Source organism: Magnolia sinica, chromosome 15 (genome assembly GCF_029962835.1).
Source record: "Magnolia sinica isolate HGM2019 chromosome 15, MsV1, whole genome shotgun sequence".
Taxonomy (NCBI): domain Eukaryota; kingdom Viridiplantae; phylum Streptophyta; class Magnoliopsida; order Magnoliales; family Magnoliaceae; genus Magnolia; species Magnolia sinica.
The window spans coordinates 20,384,641-20,403,518 of record NC_080587.1 but is presented as its reverse complement, the minus strand read 5'-3'; the positions used below and the strand labels follow the sequence as shown (position 1 = coordinate 20,403,518).

General features: G+C 39.9%; 1 protein-coding gene across 1 annotated transcript; it reads left to right on the top strand.

Annotated features, from left to right (window-relative positions):
• Positions 1-7,872: 7,872 nt before the first annotated feature.
• Positions 7,873-17,919, top strand: LOC131226868 (putative disease resistance protein RGA4). Its single transcript, XM_058222580.1, has 2 exons — positions 7,873-7,955; positions 14,377-17,919. Exon 2 carries the CDS (start codon positions 14,389-14,391, stop codon positions 17,917-17,919), a length of 3,531 nt encoding a protein of 1,176 aa, XP_058078563.1. The 5' UTR covers positions 7,873-7,955; positions 14,377-14,388.
• Positions 17,920-18,878: the final 959 nt, after the last annotated feature.

The window sequence follows — 18,878 nt, the reverse complement described above, 5'->3', positions numbered from 1 at the left end:
CCATCACCAAACCATGCCCAGGGGACAAAGTCAACAAAAGAATTAAACTAATTACCAACCAATCAGATGATTATGAATGTTAGGAAGGGTACCGTCATCTGACCATGCCCATGAGACGATGGTGAACAACAGGGCTTCCTGACGTCATAAACATAAAAGGAAAGGAACATGCTCAAAGCTATCACAGACCCATTGTAATTTCAGTCACAATAGACCATTAAAAACTACAAACATTCCCTTAATAATTAAACCACAATCAAGTTCAATTCACCATTAAATAGTTAAATCAACAAATAAAGTCTCCCATCTCACTACAAGCTTCACCTCTTAGCCCTAGCTAAGAGGTTTAGCCCAACAAAATTTTGATTAACTAAATCTTAAAAGAAAAGAAAAGGAAAAAAACAAAAATAAAAAAATAAACTTTGTCCTGTGCTTCACGTCCAAGCTCCCAGCTCTCTCCCACTCTCACTTTTCTTCTCCTTTTTATAAGTGTTGCAATCCGTCCTGGAGTCGGTGGAGAGTCTGTGCGTAAAGCAGCCGGTGGAATGCACAGCAACCGACTTTGAAGCGCACCACAAATATTCCTTGTGTAATTCTATTTACGCAGCCCAAAAACCATGCCAAAATAGCACCATTTTTCCTTAATATCCTTCCAAAAACACAACGTTCGGGAGAGAGTTTTTGGATGAGATACACATTGGACGGTTTGGATTATTAATCCGATCGTGATCGGGATCACGGAACCGGCCCACAGTGGCTGTTTTTCACGGACGCAGGCTCTGTACGCGAGCCGACGCTGAACTCTTGGTGGGGCCCACTTAAGATGACTTTTGGGAAATCCACTCCGTCCACCAGATTCCTCTCAGAATTTCGGTTGAGAATGGTCCATTTGGACTTGCATTCACGTGGCCCATGGGATATTTTACGCCACCGTCCTATGTTTGTACAGATAGAAACTCATCCTTGCTGTCGCATCTTATTTCGTCACCTAGGCTTGGGAAAGATGAACCACGTGAGTCACATGAATGGTCTGGATCAGTGATCAGATTGATGGGTGGGGCCCACTGTAAAAACTCAGTGGATAGAACGTCCGTCACTGGACGTTTTGCATGGCTCTATTTGGATGGTTTGCAAAAAATAGGTCGAGCCCACTTCTGATGGCATTTTCGAAGATCTACTCTCCTCATCATTTTCTTAATAAAGTATAAACCTATGGGTCAAAGTATGAAGTAGATCCAAACTCTAGGTGGGCCACACAATCAACCTGTGATGAGTCGATACCGAACGTTGAAGCAAATCTCTAGCTTACGTGCATGCATGCATATGGATTTCGTTATATTTACAGAATTGCCACTCTGCCTTCTAGAAACGTCCGTCGTTCGTTCCTCCCTACTGCACCATCCAAAAGAAGTGAAATTTGGCAAATATCCACCGTTTTTCGTGCTCTTTCCATCAGTTCAGTTTGGGTCCAGATCTCTCAAGGATGTCCAAGATGCTTTCTTAATGGTTATTGTCCTCTGATCTCTCTGTTGGGCCACTTCCACGAGGATCTAATGGCTGAAATTTGACGTGTACGGTTAATTTATGGTCCTCAGGCCATGTATGAAGTTTCGAGCCGAGTGGATAGTGGAAACCCTGTGATCTTGCATTCTGACTAACTTTCAGGCCACTTAAGCTTCAGTTTCTCAATTTTCTCGGATCTCTGGCGTGTATATCCATCGATCTCGGTCCCCTGGAGTCCATTCCTTGCTCTGGTGACTTCGGAGCGTTAAATCCATGCTTTTAATACTCTTTTTCAATCAAAGCTCCTTATTACATCCTGCAACAAAAACATGATTAAATTATAATATTAGGCATTATCGTGTACGTAAAAAGTAATAAATGGGGTCCGATATGCAATATTCGACCCTCAACATGATTATAATTTCAAGCCCTCGTAAACAATACTTCAGTAGATGCCCCCATGCTACCGTTTTTCTTTCTCATTACCTTTCCCCTAAAGGGCTAAGATAACGGTATCAACACTAAGGGTTGTGTTATTGGTGCATAAGGTGTCTTTAAAAGACTCATACGAAGCAGGGAGTGAATTCAACAAGATACATGCTTGATCTTCTTCATCGACCACTACCTCCACATCCAGCAATTTACAGATCATCTTATTAAAATTGCTAATGTGGGCTTAAACATCTCCTCCCTCTGTCATCTTAAAGTTGAACAATTGCAACTTCAAGTGTAGGCAATTTTCAAAGGACTTCTTCACATAGATGTCCTCTAATTTCTCCCACAAATTTGTTGTAGTTTTCTCCCTCAAGACATTATGGAGAACCTCATCCGTTAAGAACAATTGGATTAAGGATTTCACTTTCTTATCCAGTTTCTTCCATTCGTTATCATCCATAGATTTTGGTCACTTCTCAAGGACCTCATTTAATCCTTGCTGAATCAATAAGCTAGTCATCTTGACCTTTCATAATTCAAAATTATTTTTTCCGGAGTACTTCTCAACATCAAACTTAGGATTGGCATCCATTGATACTCACTTCCAGATTTAAACCTGCACCCCAATGATATCTCTGATACCATTTGTTGGGGGACCGCGGAAGCACACAAGGATGAATCAGGTAGAGTAATCCAATAGCACCAAGAATGCACAATGCAAATACTCCAAATTTAACGTGGAAAAACCATTGCGGGAAAAAACCATGGCACAAAGCGACAGATATCACTATGAAAGCAGAAAATTACAAAAGATAGAAAGAATACCTAATTCGAACATGCCTCGGATCTCCCTTACAAGCCCTTGAAACCCTAGGAATGAATTAGAAAGCCTTAGATACCTCATAATCCTGATTACACCCAAATATATAGCCTTTGGAAGAATCACAAATGGATTTGGAAATAGATCCTGCAAATTCACGAATCTGCACGAAACTGCTTGATGATATCGAACACTCTTTGATGTCATTAAAATAATACCAAAACGTTCCAACGACAAAACATGGAAATTTGATTTTCTTCGATTGTATCAAGCCATCTTCTATGGCATCGAATTGTTCCTTCAATGTCATTAAACACTCTTCGATGGCATAAAAAATCACCTAGTTAGTCTAGCGAGCAACTAGGGAAAATTCAGAAATACTCAATGACATTGAAGCATGCTTGATGTCAACATGTCATCGACGGACTATTGAATTATAAATTTAAGACATCTATCAACAGTTAGAAACACCGTGGTGGGCCTGAGTGTTTCAAGGACAATCATCTATGTCCATTCATTATTAATGCATACATCCATGCATGAATGTTAACGGGATTACTAAGCAGCACTGTTATATGAATCTGTGAGGCCCATGTGATGTATGTGTTTTATGCACTCAGTTCATCCATTTTATCAACTCATTTTAGGGCATGAGGTGATGTAGAGCGGGGTCGCAGACACTTTCAAGACAAAGATGGATCAGAGAAGGCCCGATTGGAGGCGGAAATGACTCAAAACATCAGAACCTTGAAACAGTCATATATGGCAAACCAAAATGAGTTTTTCGACATATCATATATGATTTTGGGGTAGGAGAAGCTATTTAGCCAACCAACCTGCTACGCCGGGTTGCTCACTGTGGATTTACGAGATTCCATCAGATCGACGGTCAAAAGTCCCTTTTATTTTTGTTTTTACGATAAATAGTAAGTTTTTGTTGGATTATAACTTTTGATCCTTTGAGTTCAAGATGATTACCCGATTATGTTGAAGAGATGCTGCAAGTTGGATTCTGGGATCTTTTGATCATTTACGATTTTGGATTGTAGTCCATCCACGACAGGGTACATGAGATGAAGCATACATGTCTATGGTGGTCTGTCAAGTTGTGTCCCATCACCAAACCCATGGCACAAAAACCTAACCAGATGGGTCCCATCAAGTGACCGATTACAACTAATATCATCGCCATGCATGTCCATGGTGGAGATTGGATTAACACAATTTAATGCATCTTTGAGGTCAGTCAATGCATTTTCAAGGAAATGTGGCCCACCATAAAAGCATTTGCACTGCCGGCTCTTGGCATTTTCCATGTGCTTTCTATTGGGGAACCGCGGAAGAAAATAGAGATGAGTCGAGCAAATTATTCCAATCGCAACAAATAAGCCCAATCACAAACAAACTGAATTTAACGTGGAAAAACCCTTACAGGAAAAAAAATCATGGTACAAAGCGATAGTAATGCACTATGAAACTAGATATTACAAGAGATAAAGAGAATATCCGATTTGAACCAGCCTCGAATCTCCCCTTACAAGCCCTTCAAAGCCTAGGAATGAATTAGAAAGTCTTATAATACCCCCTATTCCCAATTACACCCATATATATAGTCCATAGGTGAATCACAATCAAAATAGGAAACAAATCCTGTATTTACACAATTCTATATAACTCTGTATGATAGTTCGATGACACTTCGATTGCATGGAATAGCCTTCAATGTCATCGACCATCTTCGATGTCATCAAACTAAACATCAAAACGTTCCAGCTACTAAACATAGATTTTCCTAATGTCACTTCGATGGGGCTTCGATGACATTAAATAGGACACCCAAAGTGTCCAACAACCAACATGATAATTTTTGGATTTTTACGATGGCATCGAGCGGCAATCGATGGCATCGAATGTTCAGTCGATGGCATCAACAAACCCTGTTGCTGAAAAGATTTGAGACATCAACAACAATCTCCGCCATGTCTTCAATCTTCACTCTTCATAGCTTCTTGTCCTCATCTCTAATTTCGTCTTGCATCATAGCTCTACCATTTCTTCTCATGCATCCTCCATCTTCCTTTTTTATGTTTTCGATAAGCCCAGAGAAGTTGCACAGAACTTGAACTTCTCTGAGGGAACCACCTTAGTGATCATGTATACCGAATTCACGCTCGTGTGAATCTTCTCCGGAGTCATGCTTCATTCCTTAAGCACCTATTGGAGAAAATGGTGACGAACATTAATGTGTTTAGTAGGTGAGTGATAAACAATTTTTTTAGCCAAATTGATAGCTCTTTTGCTGTCACAATTAACCGGCATGGGCTCCTGTTGAGGCTCCAACTGATTTATCATCCTCCTCAACTAAACACCTTCCTTGAATGCTTCCATCACTACCATATATTCAACTTCGGCCGTGGAAAGAACCACCATAGACTAAAGTTTCGACATCCAACTAATTACTCCACCCGATAGCACAAATGAGTAATTAGAAGTCGAGTTTCTACTATCCACACTACCCGCGCAGTCAGAATCCATATACCCTACTAACTTGCCCATGATTTCTTAAAAGATAAGACGTAATCTTGCGTACCTCAAATATATCAAAGTAGTCATTTTACTACCTCCCAGTGTTACTTTCTGGGGTTAGACATGTATCTGTTAACAACACCAACCGCATGTGAAATATCCGGTCTAGTACAGACTATGACATACATCAAACTGCCAACTGTATTCGAACAAGGCACATGAGACATCTCTTGCTTTTCTTCATTGGTTTTAGGACACTGTTCAGAAGAAAGCTTAAAATGAACTGTGTGAGGAAAGTAACCGGCTTTGCCCCATCCCATACTTCACCAATATCTTCTCAAGGTATTCTTTCTAAGATAACCAAAGTCTGCTCCTTTTCTCGTCTCTGTATATATCAATGTCAAAAACCTCTTTATAGCCCCCAAATCTTTAATCTTGAATGTCCTTACTAGTTGAGTCTTTAATAAATCAATCTCAGACATGCTACGACTGGCGATCAACATGTGATCAATATAAAATACCAGGATAATGAATTCTCATCACTTAGTGTCTTGTAATAGACACATTGATCATATTCACTCCTGATAAACCTCTAACTCACCATGAAAGAATCCAACTTTTTATACCATTGCCTAGGCGACTGTTTCAGACCGTACAACGACCTCTTCAACCTGCAAACCTTGTTCTCTGCCCCTTTTATTTTGAAGCCTTCTGGTTGCTCATGTAGATCTTTTCTTCCAATTCCCCATGTAGGAAGGCAGACTTCACATCCATCTATTTTAACTTGAGATCGTATTGGGCAACTACGGCCAACATAAATATAATAGATACTTGTTTCACAACCAGTGTGAATATCTCAATAAAGTCGACGACTTCTCTCCAAGTGTATCCCTTTGCGACCAACCTTGCCTTATATCTATCATGTTTCTTCTTAAAGATTCACTTGTACTCGATCACTATTCATCCAATGGGAAGCTCCATCAGCTCCCACGTTTCGTTCTTGTATAAGGAGTTCATCTCATCATCCATCGTAGCTTTCCACTTTTCGGCATCCACTCATAAAGAGTCTCATAAAGAGTAAACGGATTCCCCTCATCTGTAATGAGGATGTATGCGATATGAGAATTATCTTTATATCTCGTTGGTAACCTGCGATCCCGTTTTCACATTTGGCTATCACACCTGCTCATATACCTCTGTCTGCATATCAGTATCAACTTGAGTGTAATCTGTGTCTACCTGAACGCAACTAAATTTTTTGATTCATCGTACTCATCCTTTCGGAACAATGATCTTTTATTGAATTTGACATCATGGCTAATGATGATTTTCCTTGTGACATGGTCATATACCATGTACCATTTCACACCACCATCATAACCAATAAAGATGTACCTTTTAACTCTTTTGTTTAGCTTATTTCTCTCAACTGATGATACATGAGAGTAAACTTCACAACCAAACACACGCAATCCAGAGTAGTCTACCTACTAATCACTCCACACTTCCTCTGAAATTTTGCTATCAATGGTCATAAAAGGGGACCAATTCACCAAGTAACAAGTTGTATTAATGGCTTGAGTCTACAATTCATTGCCCAACCCAGCTTACTAATCATGCATCGAGCCCTCTCTAAGAGAGTCTAATTCATCTGCTTAGTTACACCATTCTACTCTGATGTGTGGTGCATTGTGTTGTGCCTTACAATCCCATCATTTTTACAGTATTGATTAAATTCTCCTGAAGTAAATTCCTGATAGTTATCTGTCTTTAGAACCTATAAGAGAGAGAGAGAGAGAGAGAGAGAGTACCCGATTCGAACAAGCATGGAATCTCCCCTTACAAGCCCTTGAAACCCTAGCAATGAATTAGAAAGCCTTAGAATACCTACTATTCTTGATTACACCCATATATATAGCCTCTAGGTGAATCACAATCGAAATAGAACACAAATACCGCACGTACGCAATTTTTCGTAACTCTGCGCGATAGTTTGATGGCACTTCGATGACATTAAACAACCTTCAATGTCATTGACCATCTTTGATGTCATCGAACTAAACATTTAAACATCGAGCGACTAAACATGGATTTTCTCGATGTCACTTTGATGGAGCTTCGATGTCATCGAACAACCTTCGATGGCATTGAACCTCACTCAATGGCATCGAACAAGACACCCAAAGTGTCCAGCAACCAACATGGAAAATTTTGGATTTTTATGATGGCATCGAGCAGTTGTCAATAGCATCGACAGACCCTGTTGCTGAAAAGATTTGAGACATCAACAACACTTTCTTTATACTTTATCTTTTAACTCTTTTTTTCTCCCACTTGATATGGAAAATAGCATATAAGCCACAGTTTCATAATTTTCCATTCCACATTATCACCAACTTTCAGCCCTTGGGGCATTACCACCTATGTGGAGAGAATTCTTCCTCCATTTTCATCTTCTTCCCTCTTCCTCTTCTCCATTATCACAAGGGGGTTGTGGTCCACTTGTGTGAATGGTTTTTTCACTCTCTGCCCCTAATACATTATTTGACATTGTTCTCTTGGCTCCTTTTAAGTGAAATAGTTCAGTAAGATATTTCTTGGTTTAGAGTATCAGATTGGCATCAAACTCTTTCGCGTAAAAATCTGTTTTTGCAATCGTGATCCTGCCAAGGTAAGATCTAAACCATCTATCTTTAGATTATTGTTAGAAATATGTTCTTATCTCTGTTCCTGAAAAGTTGATCCTTAAAAGTACTGAGTTTTTGCTACCAACACTGCTTCACTCCACTATGTAAATGAGATGTCTCATAAATAATGCCAATCCAACCAACAAGTGGGCCACCATTCAAATTTGGAAGCTTATGTTGTGGCCCATTTAATGATTAGATTAGCCTAATCTTTCAGGTGTCCATTTCTTTTAGTGGAGCATCCTCTGGGCGATTTAAATGTCATACATGAACCATGATGGTCCAATTCTTGTCTAGTGTCCTGGTACACAATAGAGGGCATTAGGGTCATTTGGTACAAATTCCTCTAATCCCTCTAATTGTGAAAATGATTGTGACCGTTCACTAGTCTTTATTTAATCTTAAATTATTTTAATTAATATCAATCGTAAATCCAAATATGGTCTTAGCAAATTGATTTAGAGTGAGTTGCAGATACTGTCATGGAAAAGATGGACCAAAGAAGGCCCGATCGTAGGCGAAAGTGATCCGGACCGTCGGAACCTTAAAACAGTCGTATCTCACAAACCGGGATTAGTTTTTTGACATATCATTTATGATTTTGGGTAGGAGAATCTACTTTAGCCAACCAACCTATTGTGCCGGGTTTACCACACCATATTTGTGAGATTTCATCAAATCAACGGTCAAAAGTCCCTTTTATTTCTGTTTTTTCTATAAATAATAAGTTTTAGTTAGAGTATAACTTATGATCCTTTAAGTTGTAGCCATTGCCAACATGAAAAGGGCATAGAAAAGTTGGGGGAATAAAATGGTTGTGCCAAATTGAACACTTACTATTTTTAGCCAAAAACATGAAGTCTAATAGGAATGGAGATTGTCTATAAATAGTTAGTTTATTATTTATAGTAAATCACACTTTTTGGGTGCTTGAATTGGAGTCTGATCTAAAACTATGTCTTAGGTTTGAGCTTATTATTTAAAAGGTTGTAATTTCATTTTAATTATTAATCAATTTATTTCAAAATTATTAGAAATTATTTATACATTTATCCCTTGTGAATTTGAGGAAGCTCTGTGAGGAGTCCAAAGAGCTTTGTGGATTCAGAGTAGACATCCCCTAAGGAAGATGGTGATCGACCTCATCACATCCCTCCCTGTGTCACAAATAGAAGTATTGATCTTGATGGCTACACTTGGTTCTTTTAAAAGAGCTTTGTTATGCCACATGTAGGCATATACTGTCATGGCACAAAATCTAATCCGTCCATTAAAAGAGGGAAATGGAGATGCAAATTGAAGTACTAAATATCTTAGTGACAATTGATGGCTAGCAGCCTTTTGCTCACTCCATTCATGGATGCAGCCAACTTGGTTGCATGGTCAGATGATCAAGAACACCCCATCAACTCGCTCTAAAAATCAAACTCATGGGAGAATCTAAGTACCTACATTCTCTTGTATTCTCCATTGAATGTGGACTTTAAGCTGCTTTTATGAGTACCCTTTTGTTTGAAGGATGTTAATTGGAAGGATAGGATCATCCAATTGATGTCATATTATATAGTGGCCCATCAACCGTAGGGTTTGTGAGATTCACAGTTTAGAGAATCCATCCACGAGCCACGTTAGCCTTGTCAAACAATAGATAAGTATAAGGGTAGGGTCTTGATATAAGGGAGGACTTGATGAGGTTAATCACCATCTTCCTTGATTGGTGAATACCTTGAATCCATAAGGCGCTCTGAATCCATGAGAAGAAATAGAATCTCTAAGAAGTTTTAATTGATATATGTGTGTGTGTGTGTGTGTGTGTGTGTGTGTGGAAATGCTTCTATGCTATATGGAAATGCTTATATGCGGTAAAACTTCCCAAGAGGTCGAGCTATGTGGGTCCCACCGTGATGCGTGTCGAACATCTACCCCATCAGTCAGATGCATCATCCCATGGTGGGCCATGAGCTTAAAAATCAAGTCAATCCATGACTTGGGTGGGCCACACCTCATACAAAAGTTGAGAGGGGTTACCCTCCCATTAAAACATTCATAATCATTTGTTGGGTCCACCGAGATCTGGTTCACAAATCCAGCCCATCCATTATGTGTGTCCCACTTGGATGAGGGGTCAAACCAAGTTTCATAGGCATAAAAATTTTATGTGGGCCCCACCAAGTGATTTTATATGTTTTAGGCATGTCTCATATGATTTTAGATGGTATGGCCCACCTGAGTTCCATATACGGCTGATTTTTGGGATATCCCATAATTTAAAGGGGACCCATCAAATGCATGGTGTTGATGTACGATCTGCATCATGGTGGGGCCCACAGATCGACCTCATGGGAAGTTCTAATGAGCTCAACTGTATAAAACCATTTCCATATATATATATATATATATATATATATATATATATATATATATATATATATATATATATATATATATATATATATATATATATATAATGAATTTAACACCGTTAAATAACCTTAAACAAATCCTAAAATTGTAATAAAGGAGTCATAATCAAATAAGGAAATAATTTCAGAAAAATATGCAAATTTCTGCTGCTTGTCGACCTATCGACTCGACAAGTCGAAACAATAAAAAATTGTCCAGAGATTTAAACTAGAACCCGATCTGTCGATTTGTTGAACTGGGTTTGGACTAGTCGACCAGATCTGTCGATCTGTCCAAACCGGCAGAAATCAGCCATCAAGCAATCTAGAACAGTATTTCGGCCTTTCTAAACCGAGAGAAATCAGCCAGCAAGCAATCTGGAGTTTCAGGTGAAATTTCAACCTATTGACCACAGTCCAATTATGCTAAATTTTTGTTGATTTCTCCTTGGGCTTCTTTCAGTCCATGTGCATTAGGAATGTACTTTTATATATATATATATATATATATATATATATATCTATATATATATATATATATATATATATATATATATATATATATATATATCTTAAAACTCTAGGGATTTTTTCTATTGGTCTCCATCTTTTGTGCTGCAGAAGAAAACCCTCCTATTTTTAATGTATATTTTATAGAACCATCTACTGTTTTCACTGTTAATCTCTGTCATCGACGACCATTACTCCCGTTTAAAAGCATTTTGAACAGTGCACACTAGTCTCATTAGTGAGGCCATACCTGACATTCGCGATCTAGGTGAGGCCCACTGTTTTTAAGAAATCAACAGTACCACCCATCAATTTCACCGTATCGTTTTAGTTTGCGAGCCTAAAAATGATGGGAATCCAAAACTCAAGTTGGCCACATGCAGGCAATAGTAAAGAGGAAAATATGTACCGTCGTAACCTTCCAAGGGATATGCCATCCAAAATAGTCATAAGATCATTCCCATGGGGATGAACGGAAAACGCAAAAACACTATCATGATCCAAAACTTCTATGGCCCCACAGTGGGCTCCACAAATGATTGAACAGTCAGTGTCCGCATCTTCCTGCCTTGTGGCATACTTCAGTTTTGGATCTGCCTCATTTTTTGGCCCACCCCCTAAAATCACAAGGCAGAATAGGATGAAATTGTCTTAAACATCATGGTGGCCCTGAGCGTTTCAAGGGCTTCCATTCAATTGAAACGCATTATTAATGCATGCATCATGCATTGAATGTTAACTGGATTACGTAGTACTGTGCCACAAATCTATGGGCCATATGATATATGTGTTTTAACCATACAGTCCAACTTTTTTACCAGCTCATTTTAGGGCATGAGCCCAAAAATAAGGCTGATCCAAAGCTAAAGTCAACCACACTAATGGAAAAAGTGGGGATAATAAGGCCCACCGTTGAAACCTACCTAGGACCCATCATGATGTTTTTGAGATATCCACCCCCATCCATCTGTTTTTTCGGCTTATAATAAGGAGTGGCCCAAAAATGAGGCAAATCCAAAACTCAGTGAGCCACATAGGATGAAATAATAGGGAGGACAATGGCTAGTGTTAAACCTTTCTGTATCATGAGGCCCACCGTTGAAACCTACCTAGGACCCATCATGATGTTTTTGAGATATCCACTCCATTTATCTGTTTTACCGGCTCATAAACTCATGTTAGTGGGTAGGCCAAAAAATGAAGCAGATCCAAATCTTTGGTGGGCTACATTGAAGGAAACAGTGGAGATAGAATGGCCACAATTGAAATTTTCCCAGGGCCCACCATGTGTTTATATGACATCCATACCGGCCATAATGTCATTCCCACCTCCGGAAATCATGTGGAGAAATGATAGGCGGGATGGATATTTCAAAAGATTATTGGGCCTCATAACTGGGCCCACCACCTAAAACGAGCAGACAAAAATGGCCAAGAAGGTGTATTTCTCAAAACATCAAAGTGAACCCAGATTGGGTGCGACGCCACTGGACCTAGCTGGAGATGGACTGTCCTCTTGGCAGCTCTATGGAGCCCACCTTGAAGTATGGGTTATCCATGTGGTCAATCCATTTTGCCGGATCATTTTAGGGCAAGATCCCAAAAAGGATGCAAATCAAATGCTCAAGTGGACTACACTACAGGAAGTAATGGTGACAATGATGCCTACTGTGATGTTTATTTGCCATCCAACATATTCATAAGGTCACATAGATCTAGACAAAGGGAAAACATAAATATTAGTTTGATACAAAACTTTTGCAGTCCCCAACAAGTTTTCAACAACAGGTGTTGAATCCCCATTGCTTCATGTAGTGTGGTTCACTTGAGCCTTCGAACTGCCTCCTTTTTGCGCTCATACTCTAAAATGATCGGTCAAAATGGATGGAAAGAGTACATAAAACACATATATCGCGGTGGGCCTTATAGAGCCTCTGTCAGGACCATCTGTCTCTAACTAGGTCCTGGTCGGGGTAGTACCCAATCTGCATCCCATCAGTGTGAGGCATTTATGTTTCAAAGGTGCACTAGTGTAGTTTCAACAGTGGGAGTCCAATACCATTGTTTAAAGCCATGTGGCAATTGAGTGTTGGATCAACCTCATATTTGGGCCCACCCTTTTATGAGCTAGCAAAATTGGTAGAGGGGCTAGCTAGATTTCTTAAAAACATTAGGCTGGCCACTTGAGTTTTTGGAGCTCCTCTAAATAGGTGTTAAATACCATCATTTTGAGTCATGCAGTCTACTTGAGAGTTGGATTGCCTCATATTTGGGCCCACCCTCTAAAATGAGCTAACAAAAATAGTGAATAGGTTGGATTTCTCAAAAACATGATGGTGCGCTACACGAGTTTTTGGAACTCCTCCATTATAACATTGGGTGTTCAATACCACTGTTTCAAGCCATGTAGCCCATTTTAATTTTGGATCTTCATCATATTGGGCCCACCAACTAAAATAGGTTGGAAAAACTAGGGCATGGGATGGATTTCTATTACGGTGGGACACATGAGTTTAATGAGCTAAAGAAAATGGGGTTGGGATGAATTTCTCAAAAATATCATGGTGGGCCATGAATGTTTCAATGGTGGGCTAGTGTTGTTTCATCCGTGTGGACCGCATGGATCCGATTTTCTATTTGGACAGACAGCGTTCTGTTAGTCAAAAGTCATATATGGAAAAGGCAGCTGTTTTTTTAGAAAGAGTCCAAAATTGGGCCATTTTGGGCGTATGCCCAAAAGGGAGGTGGCCTAATGCAAAAATCTCTAAAATCTATGTCAAGGTTGACCAATCTCTTCTCATAACCAATCTCTTCTTCTGAGAAGGATTTCTTTGAATCAAACATGGAATTCCTTCGTCACTTGCAAGGTCATTAGCTGCTCGGCATGAATAGATTTTTAGATACGGGCCCACCTGAATTGGTCCTGATTGTGCCGGATGATTCCCTGCCCAAAGAGATCATTTGTTCCTTTTATACAGGTGTATTTTAAACCTTTGTATTTAAGCAATGAATCTAGTGGAAATGTTGTATTCTCCCTGTTCTGGCACCTGACATTATGTGGTAATCCTCAGTCCATCTAGTGGTACCTCGATTTGTATCCCATCACTAAAACCCATAGCAAAAAAAAAAAAAAAAAAAAAAAAAGAAAAAACAAATGGGTCCCATCAAGTGACCAGTTACAATCACGGTCACCATACATATCTACGGTGTTGATTGCAGTGAACACAATTTGAGGTATTCTAGCCCAAGAGCTTACTTTCCTATTGAAATATGAGCAATGAAAAGTATCCTGCATTCGCAAGGAAATTGGCTAATCACATTGATGTTATTAATGCAACAGCATTGGCATCTTGGTGCTTTCCATTGACTTTCTTTATGTTTCCATTTTTATTCCTTTTTCTCCCATTCGATGGAAAATAGCATATAGGCCCACAGTTTGATTATTTTCCATTCCACATTTATCATCATTTTCAGTTCTTTGACATTTTCACAGTACCAAGAAAAGATGGCAGAAGTATTTCTCTCCGCTCTTGTTAAGACAATGATGGGGAACTTGAATTCTCTACTTCTGCAACAGTTTGAAACAGCACAGGGTGTCAAGAAAGAGTTGGGGAAGCTGGAGAACACATTGTCGACGATCAATGATGTACTTCAAGATGCAGAGGAGCAGCAAGTGAAGAGCCAGGCGCTGAAGAATTGGCTAATGAAGCTTAAGGGTGTGGCCTATGATGCAGATGACTTGATAGATGAGTTCTTAACTGAAGCTTTTCGGCAGAAAGTGAGGACAGGGCCTGCTATGATGAATAGGGTGCGCAACTTCTTTTCTCTTCCGAACTCACTTGTATTTTACCTGAAGATGGGGAGGAGGATAAAGGAGATTGGGGAGAGATTATGTGCAATTGCAGAGGAGAGGAAGTTCCATTTGAGAGATGGAGCTGTAGATCCGCCGGTCAATACTGAAGAGAGACTGCAAACAGACTCTTTGATTGAGTCGGAAGTTTTTGGCAGAGATGAAGATAAGAAGAAAATTGTAGAGTCGTTGATTCATGTTGGTACTCAAGAAGATGTCTCAATCATCCCCATAGTCGGTATGGGGGGCCTTGGGAAGACCACACTTGCTCAATTCACTTACAATGATGATAGGGTAACCAAGCATTTCGAGCTAAGGATGTGGGTTTGTGTGTCAGACAATTTCGATGTTATGAGGGTATTAAAATTAATCATTGAATCAGCAAATGGTAGCAAATGTGATCTCGAAGGCATGGATTCACTGCAGCATGGCCTCCAACAAAAGCTAAGTGGGAAGAAGTTTTTACTCGTGTTGGATGATGTGTGGGAAGAAAATCCTGAGAAGTGGAATTCACTGAAAAAATCTCTCAGAGGTGCCAGGGGTAGTAAAATCATAGTTACTACCCGTATTGAAAATGTTGCTTTAATCATGGGCACTCTCCCTTCACACCATTTGCCAATATTATCAGATGATGATTGTTGGTCTCTGTTCAGGCAACGGGCATTTGGGCATGGAAGACAAGAACATCCAAACCTAGTAATGCTTGGAAAAGAAATTGTGAAGAAGTGCGGGGGTGTTCCTTTGGCAGCGAAAGCACTCGGAAGCTTGATGTACCTTCAAACAGAGGAAAGCCAGTGGTTGTTTGTCAAAGAAAGTGAAATTTGGAATATACAATTAGAAAAGAATCCCATTTTACCTGCTCTAAGGTTGAGTTATTATCATCTGCCATCTCATTTGAAGCAATGCTTTGCATACTGTTCAATATTTCCAAAAGATTATAGAATCAAGAAGGATAAACTTATCCAACTTTGGATGGCCGAAGGTTTCATTCAATCATCAGTCAGAAGTAACCACATGGAAAACATCGGTGGAGAGTATTTCAATAATCTATTACGGCGGTTCTTCTTTCAAGATGTTGAGAAAGACGATGACGGGAATATAGTGTGGTGCAAGATGCATGACCTCATGCATGACCTTGCAAGCTTTGTTGCAGGGACCGAATGCTCGATTGTACAGGTAGCGAATGCAGAGAGCATCCATAACATATCTCGCCGTTTGTCCTTGGATTGTGGGTATAGCAGGAAGGTCCAAACATTCCCAAAGGCCTTAAAGAAAGTAAACCATTTGCGAACACTGCTTCTGCTTGAAGGAAGAAGTTTCAGCATCCCTGGTAATCATTTTGTACATTTTACGTGCTTACGCGTGTTAGATTTAAGCGAAGCCAACGTTACTCAGGAGTTGTTGGTTTCAATCGGCAAGCTGAAACACTTAAGATACCTCGACCTGTCTTATACTAATATAAAATCCCTTCCTGAATCAATCAGCACCCTTCACCATCTGCAAACCTTGAAACTCTTGCACTGTAATTATATTGCAGAGTTACCCAGGGACATGAGCAAAATGACTAGCTTAAGACATCTTGAAATAGATTGGTATAATGATAAATTGACCCATATGCCAGCAAATATGGGAGAATTAAAGTTCCTTCAGACCTTGCCAATATTCATCATCGGTCAAGATAGAGGATGTGGTATAAAAGAGCTGCAAGACCTAAACCTTCGAGGAAGCTTGATTATTCGAAACCTCGAGAACGTGATGTGTAGAGCAGATGCACAGGAAGCAAACTTGAAGGAGAAGCCAAACCTTCATAAGTTATGCTTTAAATGGGGTTCATGGGGTCAGGATATTGATCTTAAGTTGGCAGGAAACGTGGAGGAAACCCTTGAAGGTCTCCGACCACATCCGAATCTCGAAAGGTTGGAGGTCAAAGGGTACGTGGGTGTCAGATTTCCACATTGGATGACTTCTTCATTGCTTTCAAATCTGGTTGAAATCTCACTGAGCCATTGCAGAAGATGCGAACAGCTCCCCCAACTTGGCCAATTACCATTGCTTAAGGTTCTTGTGATACAGTTGATGGATGCTGTGAAATCTATTGGCAACCATTTCTATGGTGACAATGTTGCAGAGGGATTCCCGTCACTGAAAGAACTCACCTTGAAAGATATGCCTAATTTAGAGGAGTGGTCAGGATTCAACGGAAGAGAAGTACTCCCCTGCCTTAATCAACTATCTGTCGTCAGATGCCCAAAGTTAACAACACTTCCATGCCTTCAGTCTCTTAAAATATTGACGTTGAATGATAGTAACGAGATGTTGTTAGGTTCAGTGGCAAACCTAACCTCGCTTTCCTACTTGAGTATTAATGATTTCAAGGCGCTAAGGTCGTTGTCGGGTGGGTTGTTCCCAAATCAAACCCGTCTCTTGATCCTAAAAATTTCGAGATGCCCAAAGCTTGAGTCTCTGTCGGGGGAGCTTGGAAACCTTGCTGCTCTAGTGTCTCTGTCTGTTCATAAATGTGATGAGCTGGTATTATTGCCGGAGGAGTTACAAAACCTCACCTCTCTCCAGAATCTAAATATTTATGAGTGCAATGGTCTAACGTCCTTGAGGCTACAAGGCTTGAGCTCTCTTATAGATCTTAGCATTCAGTATTGTAAAAGCCTAACGAGTTTGATGGGGAGCCTGCAACACCTCACTGCCTTTCAATCCTTGTACATTAATAAATGTCTGGAGCTGGCTTCTTTACCAGAGGATATGCAACACCTAATGTCCCTTCGAGTTCTTGAAATCTGGGACTGTGATAAGTTGACATGTTTGCCGGAAGGGCTAAAACATGTCACAACACTGCAAGAGCTAAGTATCGGGGGTTTGAAAAGTCTAACGGCTCTGCCGGAGTGGATAGGAAACCTCTCATCGCTTCAACATTTGTACATTAGCCGTTGTGATAAATTGGGGTGTTTGCCATCCGGGTTGCAACTCCTAACAAACCTCCAAACTCTACAAATCTATGGCTGTCCCCAATTAGAGAAGCGATGCGAGAAGGAGAAAGGCGAGGATTGGCACTACATAGCACACATCCCAGATTTCCATATTTTTAATACCTATACCGGTTCCGAATCCAAATCCAAATCCCCGAGAGGAGGCAAAGGGTGTGGTCGTATGTTGGGGTTGAAGAGGAGATAGGCTCTCCTTCATTCCTCTTCCTTCCCTTTGTAAGTATCGCCCTTCTCACTCGAACCTCTCTATCTTTGCTTTTTAATTTCCAATTTTATTTTTTTTTACCGCAAAAGCATGGTTTTTTATTTTTATTAACTATTAAGTAGCAGAAAGTAGTCGTTCTGTTTGCCTCGCTGTACAAGTTTTAAACTGTGGTAAAAGCGTATTGATACGCAGAACCTGCTGTTTGAAATCTTCGCGGAAGAGCGAATTTCATCTCGCTCCACCTCATAGAAGTGAAAACTCTGTGGGCCCGACCATGATGTAAGTGTTACATCTACGCCGTCCATTCATGATCTCATATCATTTTAGGATATTAGCCCAAAAATGAGGTAGATCCAAGGCTCAAGTGGACCACACCAAAGGAAGCAGTGGGAGTAACCACACAACACGAAACAGTGGATTCTATGGTGGTGTGATTACTCCCACTGCTTCCTTTGGTGTGGTCCACTTGAGCTTTAGATCTGCTCCATTTTTAGGTTTATACTAAAATGATATGAAAAAAAATGAATGGATGGCATGGATATAACCCATGCATCTCACTAGTGTATTTGACACCCATGAATCTGTTTTAAACAAACACCTACACAGGAATTTGGAAAACGAACAACGCAAAGGGTGGTGAAGTGACGTATTCGTGTATGAACTGCACATCGTTCCATAAAATCCAAATGACCTTGCGTGGTGTGAGTAGCTCTTCACTAAAAATGCAAAATCAAAGCTTTTTGGGGACTCTGCAATAAAAATGCCAAAGTTATTATTTGGAATCTTATTATCATTTCAATTAATTGTAATTCAGGAGTGCGCTGGAGATACACAGGGGATCAAGCACTGACAATTCAAGAGCTCATAATAATCTAAGGCTAACGTTACTCCGATTGCTTTCATGGTTGAGGTTATTTCGTGGATAATCAGTTTAAATCCAA

Excerpts from the sequence above, each read along its gene's own strand:
- LOC131226868 (XM_058222580.1), top strand. The coding sequence starts at position 14,389 with ATGGCAGAAGTATTTCTCTCCGCTCTTGTTAAGACAATGATGGGGAAC.